At 38.1% G+C, this 20,094-nt stretch overlaps 1 protein-coding gene and 1 pseudogene across 3 annotated transcripts in view; both read left to right on the top strand.

Annotated features, from left to right (window-relative positions):
- SH3GLB1 (SH3 domain containing GRB2 like, endophilin B1) overlaps positions 1–19,205 on the top strand; it is a 49,276-nt gene extending 30,071 nt beyond the window's left edge. For all 3 annotated transcript variants that reach the window (XM_061411380.1, XM_061411379.1, XM_061411378.1), the window contains 4 exons: positions 2,463–2,552; positions 2,923–3,023; positions 13,493–13,721; positions 14,140–19,205. In XM_061411380.1, the coding sequence (XP_061267364.1) occupies positions 2,463–2,552; positions 2,923–3,023; positions 13,493–13,721; positions 14,140–14,247 (528 nt within the window). In that variant the 3' untranslated portion in view covers positions 14,248–19,205. The remainder of the gene's footprint in view (positions 1–2,462; positions 2,553–2,922; positions 3,024–13,492; positions 13,722–14,139) is intronic.
- Positions 4,029–7,929, top strand: LOC133244347 (large ribosomal subunit protein eL34-like; annotated as a pseudogene).
- Positions 19,206–20,094: the final 889 nt, after the last annotated feature.

The following is a 20,094-nucleotide window of genomic DNA, read 5'->3' as shown; positions in this document are numbered from 1 at the left end:
TTGTTTTTGCTGACTGTATAGAGCTTCTCCATCTTTGGCTGCAAAGAATATAACCAATCTGATTTTGGTGTTGACCATCTGGTGATGTCCATGTGTAGAGTCATCTTGTGTTGTTGGAAGAGGGTGTTTGCTATGACCAGTGCGTTCTCTTGGCAAAATTCTATTAGCCTTTTCCCTGCTTCATTCCATATTCCAAGGCCAAATTTGTCTATTATTCCAGGTGTTTCTTGACTTCCTACTTTTGCATTCCAGTCCCCTATAATGAAAAGGACATCTTTTTGGGGTGTTAGTTCTAAAAGGTCTTGTAGGTCTTCATAGAACCGTTCAACTTCAGCTTATTCAGTGTTACTGGTTGGGGCATGGACTTGGATTACTGTGATACTGAATGGTTTGCCTTGGAAACAAACAGAGATCATTCTGTCGTTTTTGAGATTGCATCCAAGTACTGCATTTTGGACTCTCTTGTTGACCATGATGGCCACTCCATTTCCTCTAAGGGATTCCTGCCCGCAGTAGTAGATATAATGGTCATCTGAGTTAAATTCACCCATTCCAGTCCATTTCTGTTCGCTGATTCCTAGAATGTCGACGTTCACTCTTGCCATCTCCTGTTTGACCACATCCAATTTGCCTTGATTCACGGACCTAACATTCCAGGTTCCTATGCAATATTGCTCTTTACAGCATCGGACCTTGCTTCTATCATCAGTCACATCCACAACTGGGTATTGTTTTTGCTTTGGCTCCATCCCTTCATTCTTTCTGGAGTTATTTCTCCACTGATCTCCAGTAGCATATTGGGCACCTACTGACTTGGGGAGTTCCTCTTTCAGTATCCTATCATGTTGCCTTTTCATACTGTTCATGGGGTTCTCAAGGCAAGAATACTGAAATGGTTTGCCATTCCCTTCTCAAGTGGACCACATTCTGTCAGACGTCTCCACCATGACCTGCCCATCTTGGGTGGTCGCACAGGGCATGGCTTAGTTTCATTGAGTTAGACAAGGCTGTGGTCCTAGTGTGATTAGATTGACTAGTTTCCTGTGATTATGGTTTCAGTGTGTCTGCCCTCTGATGCCCTCTTGGAACACCTACCGTCTTACTTGGGTTTCTCTTTCCTGGTGGCTCAGACGGTAAAGTGTCTGTCTACAATGCAGGAGACCCAGGTTCAATCCCTGGGTCGGGAAGATCCCCTGGAGAAGGAAATGGCAATCCACTCCAGTACTATTGCCTGGAAAATCCCATGGACAGAGGAGCCTGGTAGGCTACAGTCCATGGGGTCACAAAGAGTCGGACACAACTGAGCAACTGAGCAACTTCACTTTCACTTTCAAACCTATATTGGATAGTTAAAGCTGGTAATGGTGTGCTGTTGTACACATCTCTTTCTAGCTCTGAGGTCACTGACTTCATCTTGGTAGCTTGATATCAACTGTGGTGGAAGTATTTCTACCATTGAAACTCAGCACATTAGAGAATTTCCCCTCCCTCCCTGTCGCTTCCCATGCACCCCCCTCCCCCAGTAAAAAGCCAGTTACTAGCACACCATTGATTAAAGGTCACTCATAAGTTGCAAAAAAATCCTAGCATATCTTATAGATAGTATTTCTGCTTAAAACATATTTTATGCAAAGTTTGGAAAGAAAACTGTAAAAGACATTTATGTGGGACAAAGAATCCTTTGAAGGAACTTTAGAACTATGTCCCTAGAATCAAGTATATGCTTGATAACAAAAGAAGTTAAAATCCTCGCTTCATTCTAAAGTTTTTTCATTTGAGAATGAAACCTATATTTCAAAGTAAAGTAACTATAGTAATAACTGAGAATTTTTTGAAATATTTTATACATGTAAACTCGGAGAAGGCAATGGCACCCCACTCCGGTACTCTTGCCTGGAAAATCCCATGGACGGAGGAGCCTGGTGGGCTGCAGTCCATGGGGTCATGACTGAGCGACTTCACTTTCACTTTTCAGTTTCATGCATTGGAGAAGGAAATGGCAACCCACTCCAGTGTTCTTGCCTGGAGAATCCCAGGGACGGCGGAGCCTGGTAGGCTGCTGTCTATGGCGTTGCACACGACTGACACGACTTAGCAGCAGCAGCAGCACACATGTAAACTGGTAATCGTAAGGTTTCATAAAACATTAAAATTTACCAAAGTTTATACTAGAAAATATATTGACTGTCCCATAGTTTTCCTAGGCTTTTATGTTTATGTCATTAACCTTTGACATTGATTCTTTTGAGTTAAGTACCAGTAAGGAAGGATTCAATTCTATCTAGATTAAGTAATATAGAAGAAATAAGGTCTAGAAACCAGGTACCAGTTTAGGTACAAAGTAGAATCAGGGAATTGCCAGACTTTGAGGTTTGTTTGGGGAATTTTTAACTGTCTAAATGAATGTGCATAGCATGGACTAAGTCCTCTAATGAGATTCTAAAACTGTGTTACAATTTAAGTCTGAACAGGAATTAAGAATAACTCAAAGTGAATTTGATCGTCAGGCAGAGATTACCAGACTTCTGCTGGAGGGAATCAGCAGTACACACGTGAGTGTTCATTCCTTGGAAATTCATTTGGAACAGAAGGCTTTGATAGTCTTAGGGAAATTCTTGGAGTAGAAACTGAACTTCCTTTTCAGTCACTTATCAAGATACTTAAATAGTAGCATTTTTCAAGATATATGAAGAAACATTTTAAATTTTTTTTACACCTCATCACCTAGTTTTCTCACCATCAAATCCATTTGTTTTTTGTTTGTTTTATTTTTTTTTGGCTAAATAGTTTGTTATTATATATTGTAGTAAAATGCTAGATACTGATGATTCACCCTGAGTACAGTATTGTACTTTGTCTCCCCTTAGCATTTGCCACTTGTAGATTATAGAGCTAAGAAGTGACTGTAACTTTCCTTTACAGGCCCATCACCTTCGCTGTCTGAATGACTTTGTAGAAGCCCAGATGACTTACTACGCACAATGTTACCAGTACATGTTAGACCTTCAAAAACAACTGGGAAGGTGGTAATTTCCTTTTCATACATAAAACTGCTGATAAGAGAGGAAATTTGGATTTTTTTTTCATTTGAACTAATAATAGAGGTGAAAATAGTATTAAAGGCTTTTATTAGCTTACTTAAAATCAGATTTTATTTTTTTTTAAGGAAAGTGATTATCACACTTCTGAAATAAAAACATTTTGAACTCTTGGTACAGAAGAATGTTAACAGGGATGAGAAGAGGAATACCTTTTTATTGCTATGTAAAGAGAGCTTAAAAGCATTTGAAGTTCCCTTTTCTCTTGTATACCTTTAGAGGTAGTTGAGGAAAATAAAATTATTGACTTTTAGTTGCCCTTAGAGATAAACTAATTTATATTTCATTACTTGTTCACCATTTAAAAAGAAAAGTTTTTAGAGTGTTCTATAAGACTTCACACACATTGATATCATTGAGTGTGGTATTATTCTTTATAGCACATATGTAAAGCACATAGCCCAGTCATTTATTAAACATTTATGGAACACCTGTCATATCCAAGCACTGTTCTGTACTCTAGAATTATATCAGCAAACAAAACAAGCAAAATTGCTTATGTTTATGGAACTCACATTATAAGGTGTCATTATAAGGTGACACTGAAAATAAAATGGCATTCAGGACAGACATCTTCTCTGCTGTCACAACAAACGAAGTCTAGGTAGAAGTACAGGCTACAGGTGGACAAGCCATGTGAAAAGTAGAAAGATAGAGAAGTTCAGATTACTGTAAGGGACATCTAACTGTGACTCAAGTGAGTCTAGCAAAGATTCACAGATAAAAGTATTTTAATAGGAATAATCTAGATGAAGAAAAGGGCAGGGAAGAATGTTCTAGGCAAAGGGGGAATATGTATATGGAAGAGCCAGAGGAAAGTGTGTGGCAAGCTCAGGGAACTGACAGTAGTTCATTGTGGTTGGATCACAGTGTTCAAGTTAAAAATGGGACAGGAGCTCTTCCAGGGACAGTTATCAAGAGGCACTGAGAATGGTCTAGCATTTGACATACCATTGTAGGCTGTCCTACAATACTGCCTCTAACAAAACCAGGCTGTCCCAAATCCCTGGTAATAGAATTATCTTTATACTAAGAAGATTGGGAAAGCAGCAGAATTTACATGTGGAATATACCCAGGCCAACTTCGAGGAATTCACTGTGACCTAAAGTTCTTATCAGGTTTGTCTAAAATGAAGAAATCTATCAGCTGGGCTTATGGTGGTTCCCTGTATGCTATATGTGTCCATGACAGGATCAAGCACGCTGTCCTTATTGAGCAGAAAATCATTATGAAAGTGTTGAAAGCACAGAGTCAGAAAGTTAAATTTTAAAATGAAGCTTTTTTGAGTAATAAAAAAAATCAAGAAGCCTTAAAAAAAAAATGGGGTGGTAGATGAGGCTGACAAAACATGGTCCACTGAAGAAGGAAATGGCAAACCACTTTAGTATTCTTGCCTTGAGAACCCCATGAACAGTGTGAAAAGGCAAAAAGATAGGACACTGAAAGATGAACTCCCCAGGTCATTGAAAGTGAAAGTGAAGTTGCTCAGTCATGTCCGACTCTTTGTGACCCATGGACTGTAGCCTACCAGGTTCCTCCATCCGTGGGATTTTCCAGGCAAAAATACTGGAGTGGTTTGGAGAACAGTGGAAACATTACTCCAAAAAGAATGAAGAGAAGGAGCCAAACAAAAAACACCACCCAGTTGTAGATGTGACTGGTGATGGAAGTAACATCTGGTGCTGTAAAGAACAGTATCACACAAGAACCTGGAATGTTAGGTCCATGAATCAAGGTAAATTAGACGTGGTCAGACAGGAGCTGGCAAGAGTGAACACCGACATTTTAGGAATCTGTGAACTAAAATGGACTGGAATGAGTGAATTTAACTGAGATGACCATTATATCCACTATTCTGGGTAAGAAATCCTTAGAAGAAATGGCGTAGCCCTCATAGTCAACAAGAGAGTCTGAAATGCAGTACTTGGATGCAATCTCAAAAACGACAGAATGATCTCTGTTCGTTTCAAAGGCAAACCACTCAGTATCACAGTAATCCAAGTCTGTGCCCCATCAGTAATGCTGAAGAAGCTGAAGTTGAATGGTTCTATGAAGACCTACAAGACCTTTTAGAAATAACACCCCCAAAAGATGTCCTTTTCATTATAAGGGACTGAAATAAATGCAAAAGTAGGAAGTCAAGAGATTCCAGGAGTAACAGACAAATTTGTCCTCGGGGTACAAAATGAAGCAGGGCAAAGGCTAACAAGAGTTTTGCCAAGAGAATGCACTGGTCATAGCAAATACTCTCTTCGAACAATGGACATCACTGGATGGTCAGTATCGAAATCAGATTGATTATGTTATTTGCCGCAGAAGATGGAGAAGCTTTGTACAGTCGGTAAAAACAAGACTAGGAGCTGACTATGGCTCAGATCATGAGTTCCTTATTGCCAAATTCAGACTTAAATTGAAGAAAGTAGGAAAACCACTAGACCATTCAGGTATGACCTAAATCAAATCCCTTACGATTATACAGTGGAAGTGAGAATTAGATTCAAGGGACTAGCTCTGATAGAGTGCCTGAAGAACTATGGACAGAGGTTCATGACATTGTACAGGAGACAGGGATAAGACCATCCCCAAGAAAAAGAAATGTAAATAAGCCATATGGCTGCCTGAAGAGGCCTTACAAATAGCTATGAAAAGAAAAGAGAAAAGCAAAGGAGAAAAGAAAAGATATACCCATTGGAATGCAGAGTTCCAGAGAAAAGCAAGGAGAGATCAGAAAGCCTTCCTCCATGATCAGTGCAAAGAAATAGAGGAAAACAATAGAATTGGAAAGACTAGAGGTCTCTTGAAGGAAATAAGCAGTACCAAGGGAACATTTCATGCAAAGATGGGCACAGTAAAGGACAGAAATGGTATGGACCTAACAGAAGCAGAAGATATTAAGAACAGGTGGCAAGAATACACAGAAGAACTATACAAAAAGATCTTCATGACCCAGATAACCACAATGGTGTGATCACTCACCTAGAGCCAGGCATCCTGGAATGTGAGGTCAAGTGGGCCTTCGGAAGCATCACTACGAGCAAAGCTAGTGGAGGTGATGGAATTCCAATTGAGCTATTTCAAATCCTAAAAGGTGATACTGGTGACTGCAACCATGAAATTAAAAGACACTTTCTCCTTGGAAGAAAAGCTATGACCAACCTAGTCAGCATATTAAAAAGCAGAGACATTACTTTGGCAACAAAAGTCTGTCTAGTCAAAGCTGTGGTTTTTCCAGTAGTCATGTATGGATGTGAGAGTTGGACTAAAAAGGAAGCTGAGCACCTAAGAGTTGATGCTTTTGAACTGTGGTATTGGAGAAGTCTCTTGAGAGTCCCTTGGACTGCAAGGAGATCCAACCAGTCAATCCTAAAGGAAATCAGTCCTATATAGTCATTAGAAGGACTGATGCTGAAGCTGAAACTCCAAAACTTTGGCCACCTGATGAGAAGAACTGACTCATTTGAAAAGACCCTGATGCTGGGAGAGATTGAGGGCAGGAGGAGAAGGGGACGACAGAGGATGAGATGGATGGCTAGCATCACCAACTCGATGGACATGAGCTTGAGTAAACTCCTGGAGTTGGTAATGGACAGGGAAGCTTGGCACGCTGCAGTCTGTGGCGTCACAGAGTCGGACACAACTGAGTGACTGAACTGAGATGAGGCTAGAATAATGAAGCAGTGTCATTTTATGAATGCCCCTTAAGTAATGAGGAGTTTGAGATTTATATAATGAGGAACTATGAAAGCAGGGGAGTGATATGTAACATTTGAAAGAGGAACATCAAGAGAAGGAATAAGGAGAAAATATTAAAAACCCTCATCACTTTGGTTTTCCTTTCTGCATATTAATCCTTCAAAACTAGGCATAGAACAAAATTAGTCACTTCCACAAAACCAATTTTAAGCCCAAGGAGATTAGTACTTCCTGCTCATATTGTCCTGATGTTCTAGCAGTGCAGCATAGGGGTTGCTGTTAAAATCATTCATCCTTGCATTCTCCTTAAAGCCATTCAAATGCTTGGAACTCATCCATTCAGACAACATCTAGTCATTGATGCTCTGAGATAGGTACTATTATTATCCACATACAGATAAGGAATCAGAAGAACTGGTTATAAGATTAGTAAATATATTTTATTTTTAATAGTGGGAAAGTTTACTTATTGAGCTACAGTGGCAGGAGGTCTAGAGTTTTTTGTTTTTGTTTTTTTTTTTAATTTAGCAGTAAAAGTTCTTAGAAGGTAAAGATGGTCTTTCGGGGTTTTTCTGTTTGGTGTTTTGTTGTTTTTCTTTTTACATTAATTCCCCAAAATTAACATCAGTAGAACTCAGTGGATAAACAAAGGTTAATTATACTGGTAAGTTTGAAAGTAAAATACCATGGTAAAACATTTTAAAAATCCTGTCTAGATATACAAACACATCTGTGTGGAGAGAGCATATCTTTTTTTTTTTTTCCTCCAAAAATGTATATATAGGCTGCATTCACTGAGGAATAGATGCTCGGAAATGTATCCTTAACTTCAGAGTGAAACTTGAATTAGAAATTAGTTCATCATTAGAACCCTTTTACCCATCAGAGAAACATCTGCTTGTAATTTTTAAAAGCACTAATCTAGACGTCAAGGATAGAGTATAAACAAAATAGATCATATTCCTGCCTTCATGGAACCTACATTCTGTTTAGGGGTAGAGGGGAGTAGAAAATCAATACATTTTATCAATTACATAGTATATTAGAAGGCGATAAATGCACTGGAGAAAAATATAGTAGGGAAGTAGAGATTTACATAGTCAGGGAAGACACATTTGAAAGATGTAAGGAAATAAAGCACACGGGCATCTTAGAGATGCTCCAGGAGAGGAGGTACAAAAAACTCAGAACCAGGAACATAGCTGTATGTTCAGGTAACAAAAGGGAGTTTAGCTGAAGATTAATCAAGGAAACAGGGAGCTAGGCTTTGGAAACCACTCTTTGTGGACTTTGACCTTTACTTGGAGATAAAGTCTGGAGGATTTTGACCTGAAGAGGGACATGATTTGATTTTAGCTTTTAACAAGATCATTCTTGTTGCTCTGTTGAGGATAGATGTTAGAGGGCAAGAGTGTGAGCTGACAGACCTCTTGGGAGCCTATTGCAATAACTTGGTCAGTAATCCAATCAGAAGATGATGGAAGCTTGGATAGGGGGAATTGTGATAGATATGGTAAAAGTGCTCAAACCCTGGGTGTGTTTTTAAAGGTAAAGACAGCAAGGGTTTGCTGATATATGTTCTATATATGAGACCTAGAGGTGTCAAGAATTACTGCAGGTGTTGGCCTGAACAACTGAAAGAATTAGAGTTTTGGTTCATTAAAATGGGGAATACTCCAGGAGGAGCAGGTTGGGTATGGGGAAGGCACGTCAGGTATATCAGGAGCCCAATTTTAGACATGTTAAGTTTGAGAAATAAAAGATTCAAGTGGAGATAATCAGTTTTAGGATATGCAGGTCTGGATATTGGTGGGGGAGTGAATTAGATAAATTAGACATTTGTCAGTATATCAAGGATATTTAAATCTCAGACTAGATGAAATTACCAAGGGAATAAGTAGAGAGAGGGGCTTCCTTGGTAGCTCACTGGTGAAGAATACACCTGCAATGCAGGAGACCCCGGGTTGATTCCTGGGTCAGAAAGATCCCCTAGAGAAGGGATAGACTACCTACTTCATTACTCATGGGCTTCCCTTATGGCTCAGATGGTAAAGAATCTGCCTGTAGTGTGGAAGATCTGGGTTCAATCCCTGGGTTGGGAAGATCCTCTGGAGGAGGGCATGGCAATCCACTCCAGTATTCTTGCCTGGAGAATCCCCAGGGACAGAAGTTCCTGGCCGGCTGCAGTCCATGGGGTCACAAAGAGTTGGACACGACTGAGGACTAAGCACAGCACAGGATGAGTAGAGAGAGAAAAAAGACCAGGGACTGAGCCCTGAGGTACTCCAACAAAGAGCCAAGGAACAAGCTAAGGAGAATGGTAAGGAATGAGCAGTGAGGTAAGATGTAAACCACGTGTGTGGCCTTGGATTAAGCTGTAAAAGGTAAGAGGAGTGTTTCACTGTAATCTCTAGATAGATCAAGTGAAAAGAGGGCTGTTAGTAGACCTTTGGATTTAGAACATTGAAGTCATTGCTGACCTGGACGAGTAGCTTTAATGGAACAGTGTGGGCAAAAGCTTGTTTGTCAATGGAAGGAGAGAAACTTGACATTAAGTTTAGATAAGTCTTTCAAGGAGTTCTGTAAAGAGGAATAGGGAAGTGAAGCACTAGCGAGAGGAGGAAGTAGAGTCTAGCCCATTTTTGTCTTGTTTTTTTAAGATAGGAGAAATAAAAGCACGATTATAATCTGATAAGAATGATACAGTAAATGGAGAAAATACAATATTGAAAAGAAAGGGAAGAATCGGTAGTGTGATATCCTTGAGAGGCAATTTTATACACAGGTGGAAAAATTAACCTTAAAATAATCTTAGGGGCATAGATATAGCTCATCTGTAGTAGGAGGAAAGATGACCAAAAGCATGGAAGTTTCCTGATTGTTTTTTTCTCCTCTTAGATAAAAAGGAAGCAATTCATAAGCTGATTATAAAGGTTAAGGGAGAATTGCTGAAATTTTGCAGATGGATAAAGGGGCATGAAAAGTAATCAGGAGAATGTTAAGTGGATAGATTTTAGAGAAATGTAGTGTAGTTGCCAGGCAGCATTGTGGACCCACTTGTTCCTACTTAACTCACTGAGTGTGAGACTAGACTATGATTTTGTATTTTTTCATGTCTATGATTTTATGTTTTTTCATGTCTTAGATACATGGATACTGAATAGATAATTAGGGAGATCTTTACCAAATGAGTAGTATGAAGTAAAGGACATGGGATTTGAAGATATGTGCAAGGGGGGTGATTCTGATAATTTACCTTGGACACAAATGGCATGCTGGTAGGACAATAGATGGTAGGTCTATGGTAGGACTATAGATCCGAGATCAGTTCAGTTCAGTTCAGTCACTCAGTCGTGTCCGACTCTTTGCAACCCCATGGACTGCAGCACACCAGGCCTTCCTGTCCATCTCCAACTCCAGGAGTTTACCAAACTCATGTCCATCAAGTCGGTGATGCCATCCAGTCATCTCATCCTCTGTCGTCCCCTTCTCCTCCCGCCTTCAATCTTTCCCAGCATCAAGGTCTTTCAAATGAGTCAGCTCTTTGCGTCAGGTGGCCAAGGTATTGGAGTTTCAGTTTCAACATCAGTCCTTCCAGTGAATGCTCAGGACTGATTTCCTTTAGGATGGACTGGTTGGATCTCCTTGCAGTCCAAGGGACTCTCAAGAGACTTCTCCAATACCACAGTTCAAAAGCATCAATTCTTCGGCGCTCAGCTTTCTTTATAGTCCAACTCTCACATCCATACATGACTATTGGAAAAACCATAGCCTTGACTAGACGGACCTTTGTTGACAAAGTAATGTCTCTGCTTTTTAACATGCTGTCTAGGTTGGTCATAACTTTCCTTCCAAAGAGTAAGTGTCTTTTAATTTCATGGCTGCAGTCACCATCTGCAGTGCTGTTGGAGCCCTCAAAAATAAAGTCAGCCACTGTTTCCACTGTTTCCCCTGTTTCCATCTATTTGCCATGAAGTGATGGGACTGGATGCCATGATCTTAGTTTTCTGAATGTTGAGCTCAAGCCAACTTTTTCTCTCTCCTTTTTTCACTTTCATCAAAAGGCTCTTTAGTTCTTTACTTTCTGCCATAAGGGTGGTGGTATTTGAATATCTGAGGTTATTGATATTTCTCCCAGCAATCTTGATTCCAGCTTGGAATCTGAGATAGGCTTGTTGAAATGAGAGTACTAGGGAAAAAGATGATGGTCAGAGAATGGAATGTTGGGAAATATGATTATTATAAGAGTTATAGTTTTTGGAATTGATGAAGTCTAGATGAGGCATTGGTAATGGATAGCTGAAGTAGGGTCAGGCACAGAATCAGTAGGAGAGAATAGTCCATGAATCTAATAAGCCAAAGTGTTTAAATAATTAGATTAACAATTATTTGAACAGTCTAAGGATTATTCAAATAATTCTTAGAATCACCAAGAATTAAGATATACTGGCAGTGAGCCAGAAACTAAAATTTAGAGATAAAAGGGAAAAAAAATAAGACACCTGTAGATGATTGCAACAAGAGGTAGTTGATAGTTGAATAATGTGAAATTCAAAAGTTTGGTAGGAGTAATCTTGGTGAGGGAGAAGAGTATAGGAATGGAAATGAGCATGCAGCTCCTACAGCTTCCACCTCTAGGCTTAATGATACATGGAGTGTGGGAGATAAACACAAGCATCAGGAAGTGAAAGGAAGGTTTAGAGAAGAGGTTAAGGATAAAGAAAATTTTGCTGACTGATTTCCATATGGCACAGGAGTCATAAAGAAGAAAACTGTATTTTATGAAGAGTTTAATTTCACCTACCTTTACCGATGAAGTATTTTATATTTTAACTAGTGATACCACTTTAATGGCAGAAAGTAAAGAGAAGCTAAAGAGCCTCTTGATTAAAGTGAAAGAGGAGTGTGAAAAAGCTGGCTTACAACTCAACTTTCAAAAAATGAAGATCATGGCACCTAGTCTTATCAGTTCATGGCAAATAGATGAGGAAAAAGTAGAAACTGTCAGATTTCATATTCTTGGGCTCCAAAATCAATGTGGATGGTGACTGCAGCCACAAAATTAAAAGATGCTTGCTCCTTGGAAGAAAAGCTATAACAAACCTAGATAGTGTATTAAAAAGCACAGACATCACTTTGCTGACAAAAGTCCTTATAGTCAAATCTGTGCTGTTTCTAATAGTAATGTATGGATGTGAGAGTTGGACCATAAAGAAGGCTGAGCACTGAAGAATTGATGCTTTTAAACTGTGGTGTTGGAAAAGGCTCTTTAGAGTCCCTTGGACAGCAAGGAGCTCAAACGAGACTACTCCTGAAGGAAATCAACCCTGAATATTCATTGGAAGGACTGATGCTGAAGCTGAAGCTCCAGTACTTTGGCCACCTGATGCAAAGAGCCAACTAGACTACTCCTGAAGGAAATCAACCCTGAATATTCATTGGAAGGACTGATACTGAAGCTGAAGCTCCAGTACTTTGGCCACCTGATGCAAGCCAACTCATTTGAAAAGACCCTGATGCTGGGAAAGATTGAGGGCAAGAGGAGAAGGGGGCAACAGAAGATGAGGTTGTTGGATGGCATCACTGACTCACATGATGTGATCAAACTCACATCATGGACGTGAGTTTGAGCAAACTCAGGGAGATAGTGATGGAGAAGGAAATGGCAACCCACTCTAGTATTCTTGCCTGGAAAATCTCATGGAACAAGGAGTCTGGTAGGCTGCAGTCCATGGGGTCGCAAAGAGTCGGACACAACCGAACGACTTCACTTTCACTTTTAGGGAGATAGTGAAGGACAGGGACGCCTGGCATGCTGCAGTTCATGGGGCTCCCAAAGAGTCGGACACAACTTAGCAACTGAACAACAACAATGAATTTTAATAGGATAGTTTTCAACCTTAGAAGTGGTTGGATTAGAATGACTATAGGCCAGCCATGTTGCATTTTTTTCTGTTTAGTATTGTGGAGCAACAGTAAGCTTAAAATAAACTGAAAATTCTAATTATCTTTAAAGTATTTGTAAGCACATTGATAAAAAGATTTCACTAATTTGTGATATCTGCCCTATTCTTCCGTTGAGTCTTCATTATGTTATTAGTCATACATATTATTTGAATGTCTATCCCTTCACCTGTCTACAATCCATAAAAGAATGGTATTGTTTCATCTTTATATCTCAGCTTGTTCTAGTGATGCTGGACAAGGAGATACTCAGTAAATATTCGAATGAACAGGAAAATGTGAAAATCTATTTTATGAAAAAGAGTTGTTAGTCAAATATTTCTCAAAGAATTAACTTGAAAACTTTAATCTGTGATAGTATCTGACATTTAGGTAAGTTTTTCATCTGTTTTTTTTTTTTAATTTAAAAATTCATAAAGGAAGGAAAAGGTTAATAAAACATACAGTAGAAAATTGAAGTATTATGAATCATTTTTCTGGAGAAAAATAATTTAAAGTTTATACTTGTAAAGATGACTTTGAAACAGACTTTCAAGGATTTTATATTTAAAAATAACCTGCATTTTCTCTAATGTAATTGATCCAAGAGGGGTAAATAGCACACTTTATCAATAAAATGTTAACATCTTTTAAATCTTTAGCCTGTGGAGGTTGGTAGAAGGTAAATACTGCCACCAAGTGGTGATAACAGAAACTTTGGTCCTGTATACATAATTGGCAATTTTCTTTTCAACAGTTTTCCATCCAATTATCACTCTAACAACAACCAGACTGCTGTGGCACCTGTACCGTCTGCTTCATCGAATGTGATTGGTTCCTCTGCCTTGACTTCAACAAGTAGCCTAGTAATCACCTCTCCTTCCAACCTCACTGACCTGAAGGAGTGCGGTGGCAGCCGGAGGGCCAGGGTTCTGTATGATTATGATGCTGCAAACAGTACTGAATTATCACTTCTGGCAGATGAGGTGAGTAATGTGGATATAAAAAGAAAACTGTATCATAGATTGACTTAACCTTCCAGTATAACAAAATGCAAATTCATTATTACTTATTTAGAAATCTTTTATTATGAATGTTTTCATTGATTGCAGATGATTGTATTAATATTTTATAAATTTTTAACTACTATTTTTTAACAAAATAGAACATCACAGAACTATTTAAAGCTTTTAACTGCTAAATAATTAGATTTCTAAAACTGCCTCTGATAAAACCCTTTATCTTTCACATTGATAATTTTTATGATGTGATAATGGTGTTTGTTTATGGTAATATTTAAATTTTTATAGTGAATAATTTACAATTTAAACAAATTAAATCTGATTAGTTTTTGTGTATTTATTTATTAATGTAGTTAATAACTGGAAATGTTTTATTTCGTAGGTAATCACTGTTTTCAGTGTCGTTGGAATGGATTCAGACTGGCTGATGGGTGAAAGGGGAAACCAGAAGGGCAGGGTGCCAATTACCTACTTAGAACTGCTCAATTAAATAGGTGGACTATGGAAAGATACCATATTTATATATAATTAACTCTTAATAAAGCAGGTTTAAGTATCTTTCATGTTAATGTCTTAAGAAACTGAAAAGAAAATACCAACCATCAGAAACTGGCCTTTCTGCCAATAAAATTGCATGGTAAATATTTTATTACAAAAGTTACGTTAGAGCTTTCATGCCAAGAATGTTTTGTTACAAAATTCTCTTTCTACTGAGGTTTCACTAATACGTACCTTCTACTTTTGAACCCCAAATTAAAGCAGAAGAACTGTTTTCTACTGGATTTTTCATTAATGGCAAGCTTTTTCTTTTATGTAAAATAAATTTATTGTGAATTGATATCAGTGACTCATTTATTAGGTATAATTAATAGCCAAAGAATAAAGTTAAAATTTGTTTTTAACTTGGTTTAAAAAGAGCTCTAGGATATAAACCTCTTTTGTGAAAAATAGAATGTTTCTGAATGTTTTCATAAACAAAAACTTAGTTATACCATGTTTACCTTATTTCCCAGCAGTTATTGAGTGATGACAATATTCTGTTTCAGTGAGTTATTTTGAGGGCTTTTTATTAAACACTACTGAATGATTTATTCTAAGACTAACTAGTCCTCAAGAAGTATTACCGTATTTCTCTAGTACATTTGCAGTTAAGGTTCTAAATCATCCAGGACAAACTCAATTTACTGAACAATGTTTCTAAGGTTGTTCAGTTGGCACCATTTAATCCATAATCAGAATTGGATGTGTTAAGATATTGTAATACAGTAAAGAGAATTTGTCCTTATTCAACAACAAATCCTTATAAAAATATGGATTTGCACAGCTGTGTTTGTTATAGAGTAAATTGTATGCAAACAATATACTTTTGGTTACTTTAAGCCTACAAATAAATTTTAAAAATTTACTAATGAACTTAGGTTATCCTAATCAGGCTCTCTAGTTCACACACTAATGAAACAATTAGTAATATACTTGGAATCAGAAAATTGCTGTGTGGGCTGTTTCTATGAATCAGCAGATTGTTTCCATGTCAGGACTTCTGCTCTTATTTTCATTCATTCATCAAACATTTGTTGGGTGCTAGGCACTATGCTGATTAGCTTGGAATACGACCCTGACCAAGATGTACCAAATTCTTCCCCTTACAGATCTTAAAGACTGGTAGAGAATACAGAAAAATAAGTAAGCAATGGTCATATAACAGCATCGGTGTCATGATAGAAGGAAAATGCAATACTGTGTTTTGGAGCTTTGGGAGTCACCTAATTCAAATTTGGGTAGTAGGAGATGTTTTGGAGAGGAAGTGTTCCAGGCAGAGGAAAAAGTTACGCCAGGCCTGGAGCTGAGAGAATGTAGCACATTCTGTCAGCTCAGAGTGGTTCAGTCTGACTTATATGTTAAGTATAAAGGTGTAGTAAATTTCTTTAGGAAATGTTAATGTGCCAAATGATATGTTTTGGTACTTTGAAAAATGAATATTCAGCACAAAAGATGTTTTAAAATGGTGTTTAAGAGTTCTTAATGAGACCTTGGTGAACATGTTGATAATTCAGTTTACAGTCCAAATTTTAACAGTAGCTGTTACATTTCTATTCTGTGAGACAAATTTCTCTGCAGTTTTATAGTTGTAAAAGATGATTTGATTCACTCTGTGAATTTCCATACTGTTAATCCCCAGATTAACTAACACGCTGGTTAGTTAGATTAACTAACTAACACGCTGGTTAGTTAGACATAAAACCAATTGAGTGAAGCTTTTTCCCCCAGAAAGGAAGCTCTACAGCCAGCCCAGGGCACCATCTATTATGTAAATCCAGATTTAGACTTTAGAAGATCAAGTCAAAAAGATCAGGTCAGCTTTAATAGCAACTGTAAATTAGGCTTATGGGAAATAGAGTAGTAAAAGGGAAAAAATATGAGTAGTGAAGTGAAATTGTCCTGGGTTCAAATCCAGTCTTCTTCACATACTATGGTCTTTGAGCTTCAGCTCAGATGTCATGTAAACTGCCATTTCCTTGGTAGTAAAAGGGGGATAATAATTATGCCACCTTAAGGTTATTGTGAGGGTTTTATAGCAAAAAAAAAAAAAAAAAACAGTTTTAAAAATAGTAATAAAATATCTATAAAATCTATCCCTGTAGATTTTATAACTATCTTGTATGTTAGATAATTTGGGGGGAAAAGCTTGGCACACTGTAGAAATGTGCTGTAAAAATTTTTCCCCTTGTTAGGTTCTGTAGCTTCCTGACTGTTGGCCTTGTTTACAACTGTGAATCAGAGATTCATCTTCTATGTCCATGCTCTGCTCTGTTCCTTATTGATTGTATTTTGCACCCTGTTTAAAGCAGATCAATATCTAGGTTTAACCTCGCCACTGTCAGTGTACATTTTTATCAGAACCTTCTGCTTTCCATCAAATGAATGTTGCTTATCCTAACCCAATAATGTACAGTAGCCCTCAGTACTGTTAGAGTTCAAAGGTTTTTTTGTGCCTTTGTCCACCACAAATCCAGCACAATATGTAAATTTGTTTTATGTTTATTTTTTATGTTAATGAAGTTTTGTTTGGTTCTTTGGAGTCTTTTGGATTTGTTTTATTTTGGTTTGGGCTTATTTTATAAGGTCATAGGTTTAATTTTTACTCAGGTAAAGGTCTATAGGTTCTTAGGCATGGAAGAAAACCTTGGGAAGCCTATTAATTCATGGTGCAATTTAGAATTACTTAAATAATGTCTGTGGCCCTGAGCTTAATCTAAAGATACAGTAATATGAAGGATGCATATATGAATGAAATAGTAAACTTGGAAATAATTGTAGGCTCTTTTTACAAACAGAAGTAACTGATTATCTCTTTTATTTGTCCTGAAGGTAATTAACTTAAAAGGTCATTGCATTAAATTGTTTTTGTGGTGCTGATCAGAACAATTCATATTGTAGGAGACTAGGTCCCAGAAATGGGAATGTGCCTCACTCTGAATAATGTAAGAAATAAGAAGCCTGAGGCCAGAGTCACTAGTGGGTTAGAGTTCATCCTCATAGTCTGCTGTTCTCCACCAGAACAAAGGAACAGGATGTAAATGGAGGAGCTGGTCTTGGGAGGACATGCAGAAGATGAAGGAGCACAGGACAAAAAGCAACAGCTTTGTTTACCCAGGAAGGTCCAGCTTGCCTCCATACTTTTTTGAAATGATTCCTTAAAAATATCTTCCTTAGCTCCGGAACACCTGAAAGTTTGAAATATGTTGCCATAATATGTAGCACTTCAAGTCTGAGTGAGAAGCCTTAATAACAGGAGGCTTTGCAATATGACCTACAGCCAGCTTTACTTCAGGGGCTTCCCAGGTGGCGCTAGTGGTAAAGAACCTGCCTGCCCATGCAGGAGACATCAGAGGCAAGGGTTTGTTCCCGGGGTTGGGACGGTCCCTGAGAGGAAGGCACGGCAACCCACTCCAGTACTTTTGCCTGGAGAATGACATGGACAGAAGAGCCTGGAAAGCTACATTCTATATGGTTGCAAAGAGTTGGACACAACTGTAGCGACTTAGCACAGCACAAGTTTGCCTCAACCCCTTCTCCACATGAGTAAGTGGCTCTTACCTCATGGTGAGACTCAAATAGGGGTGTGGTGTTTGTCCACAGCACACCTGCCCTTTCTCCCACATTATCCTAATGGGAAACTGCTCAGTAGGGAAGTGGTTCTCAGTCTGAGACCCCCCAGGACAGGCAATATCAGCATCACCTAGGAATTTGCTAAAAATGTTAATTCGTATGTCCAAGTACCTTTTTTGGTACTTGTTGTCTTCAAGGGGCTATAAAACTAGTCTTAGTTCTCCCATGTAACATTTTAAAATACATTTCAAGACAAAAACTGAATTCTGATCTTTCCTGTGTTCTAGTACTAATTGTAATTAGTTACTTTAAATTATTTGTTTAGTATGTATGTATCTGTCACTCTGGAATGTAGGCTCCTGAGATTGAGACTGTTAATTCTTTTGATCACAGTTAAATTCCCAACTCTCAGCATGAGACCTGGCACATAGTATATACTCAATATTTGTCAAAGAAAGAAAAAAATGCAACTCTTAAGCCTTATCCAAGTTCCACTGAAACAGACTCTGGGAATAGGACCCAGCATTCTGTCTTTACAAGTCATTTAGGTGATTGTTACCCTCCTAAGTTTGAGACCCACTTGTGTAGAATAAAGATAATGTGCCTTTTACCTTCAGGCCTGCTATCTGACATCACTTGAAAATTCTCCCTGCCTTTTGTATACCAACAACATTTATGTCAAGTGTAGAGGAGCCTCGCTCTGGGCTGTATTACAAGTGGGTGTGAAGGTATAAGGTATGCTTAGTATAAGAAAGAACAATACCACTTAGAATGCCTGTACTTGATTGATATGAAGGGTTTCTAGGGATGGATGTGTTTGTCTGAAGAAGGGTAAGCATTAGCCCCACCCACATTTCCACTCCGCACAGTCACAATTTGACATCAAACCATTTAAAGTTATATCAGACTAACATGTACATCCTGGTGCTCGGGCTGCTAAGCTCTGCTCTCCCTATTTTAAAGGAGACCTTCTAAGAATCGTAAGCGCTTTTTTAAAAAGTACAAGTCATAAATGCATTGGTGAAAAAGGAGGAAAAAAGTATATAAAGATAAAAATCACTTACAATTCCACCATCCAGGGAGAGCTACTGTTATCTAGGTGTATACACTTAGAGATTCTTCTGTGCTTTTGTAGATTTTTTTTAATGGGATCAAGTTGTACATACTGTTTTGTAACTTTTTTTCACTTGACAGTGCCATGACTATCTTGCCGTGTCAAAATATGTTTCTATATCTTTTTTAATGGCTGCATGGTATTTCATCTCCTGTGCCACATTTTATTAAACTACTGTTTTTAGGTTGTTCCCAATTTTTCACTAATAAACCGCTTTAAAGGACTTTGTGTTGTTAAATCTTTTATGTGTTCTTAATATTTTCTTAAGGTGAATACTTGAAGGTGGAAATGCTACTGTGGAGTATGCCACTTTATAAAAGTTTTTGTTACTGCCACTTTGGCCCCTAGAAAACTTACCAGGTTATACTTTTATCAGCAGTATAAGAAAGAATGCTATTTATTTTTGGAGGGCTTCCAAGTGAATGTTTTTAGAAGCTTCAGTTTAAAAGTAAAGGGTGAGAGGAAGATAAAAATACCCTGCAAAATTAAAGCCAAGATCACTCTTAACTTACTCTGACAGGACACCATTTACTGTTCTACCTTCTGTTACGTGTTTTGGGACACTTAGGGAATGTTTGTAGCACTGGCTCTCCCCTTGCTTTTACTTGGTCTCCTGGAAGCACTACCACCTCTCTGGCTTTTGCTGACAGAGACAGAACAATCCTCAACACACTAGAATCCCATGACAACTTTGATGCAGGCCTATTGTTGCTTTTAGAGAACGTGGACATAATAGAGGAAAGTGAAAACTTTGGAAAATAGGCAGAACATTGGCTTTTCCATTCGGTTGCCTGGTTTTGTGTCGGTCAACCTCTGAGTCTGTTTGCTCATCAGTAGAAATGAGGATAATGAAATCTACCTTGTAGGCTTAAAAGAATTAGCCATATTATGGACGAATGCCTAGGACCTAGTAGATAATAACTTAGTAGAACTTCCAACAGTTTTTTAGAGCAGTTGCTATTATCTACCTCAGTGAAGTAGTACTGCCATTGCCAAATAAAACCTTTTATGAAAGGTGTTACAGTAAATGGACATTGCCTTGTGCATCCGACTTTTCCTACAAAATTTACTTCTTAAAGGATGTCTCATTTTTCCCACACATTTAACCTAATC

This window comes from Bos javanicus, chromosome 3, assembly GCF_032452875.1.
Source record: "Bos javanicus breed banteng chromosome 3, ARS-OSU_banteng_1.0, whole genome shotgun sequence".
In the NCBI taxonomy this organism is placed as follows: Eukaryota; Metazoa; Chordata; class Mammalia; order Artiodactyla; family Bovidae; genus Bos; species Bos javanicus.
The sequence above is the reverse complement of the archived record's forward strand: the minus strand, read 5'-3'. Positions and strand labels throughout refer to the sequence as shown.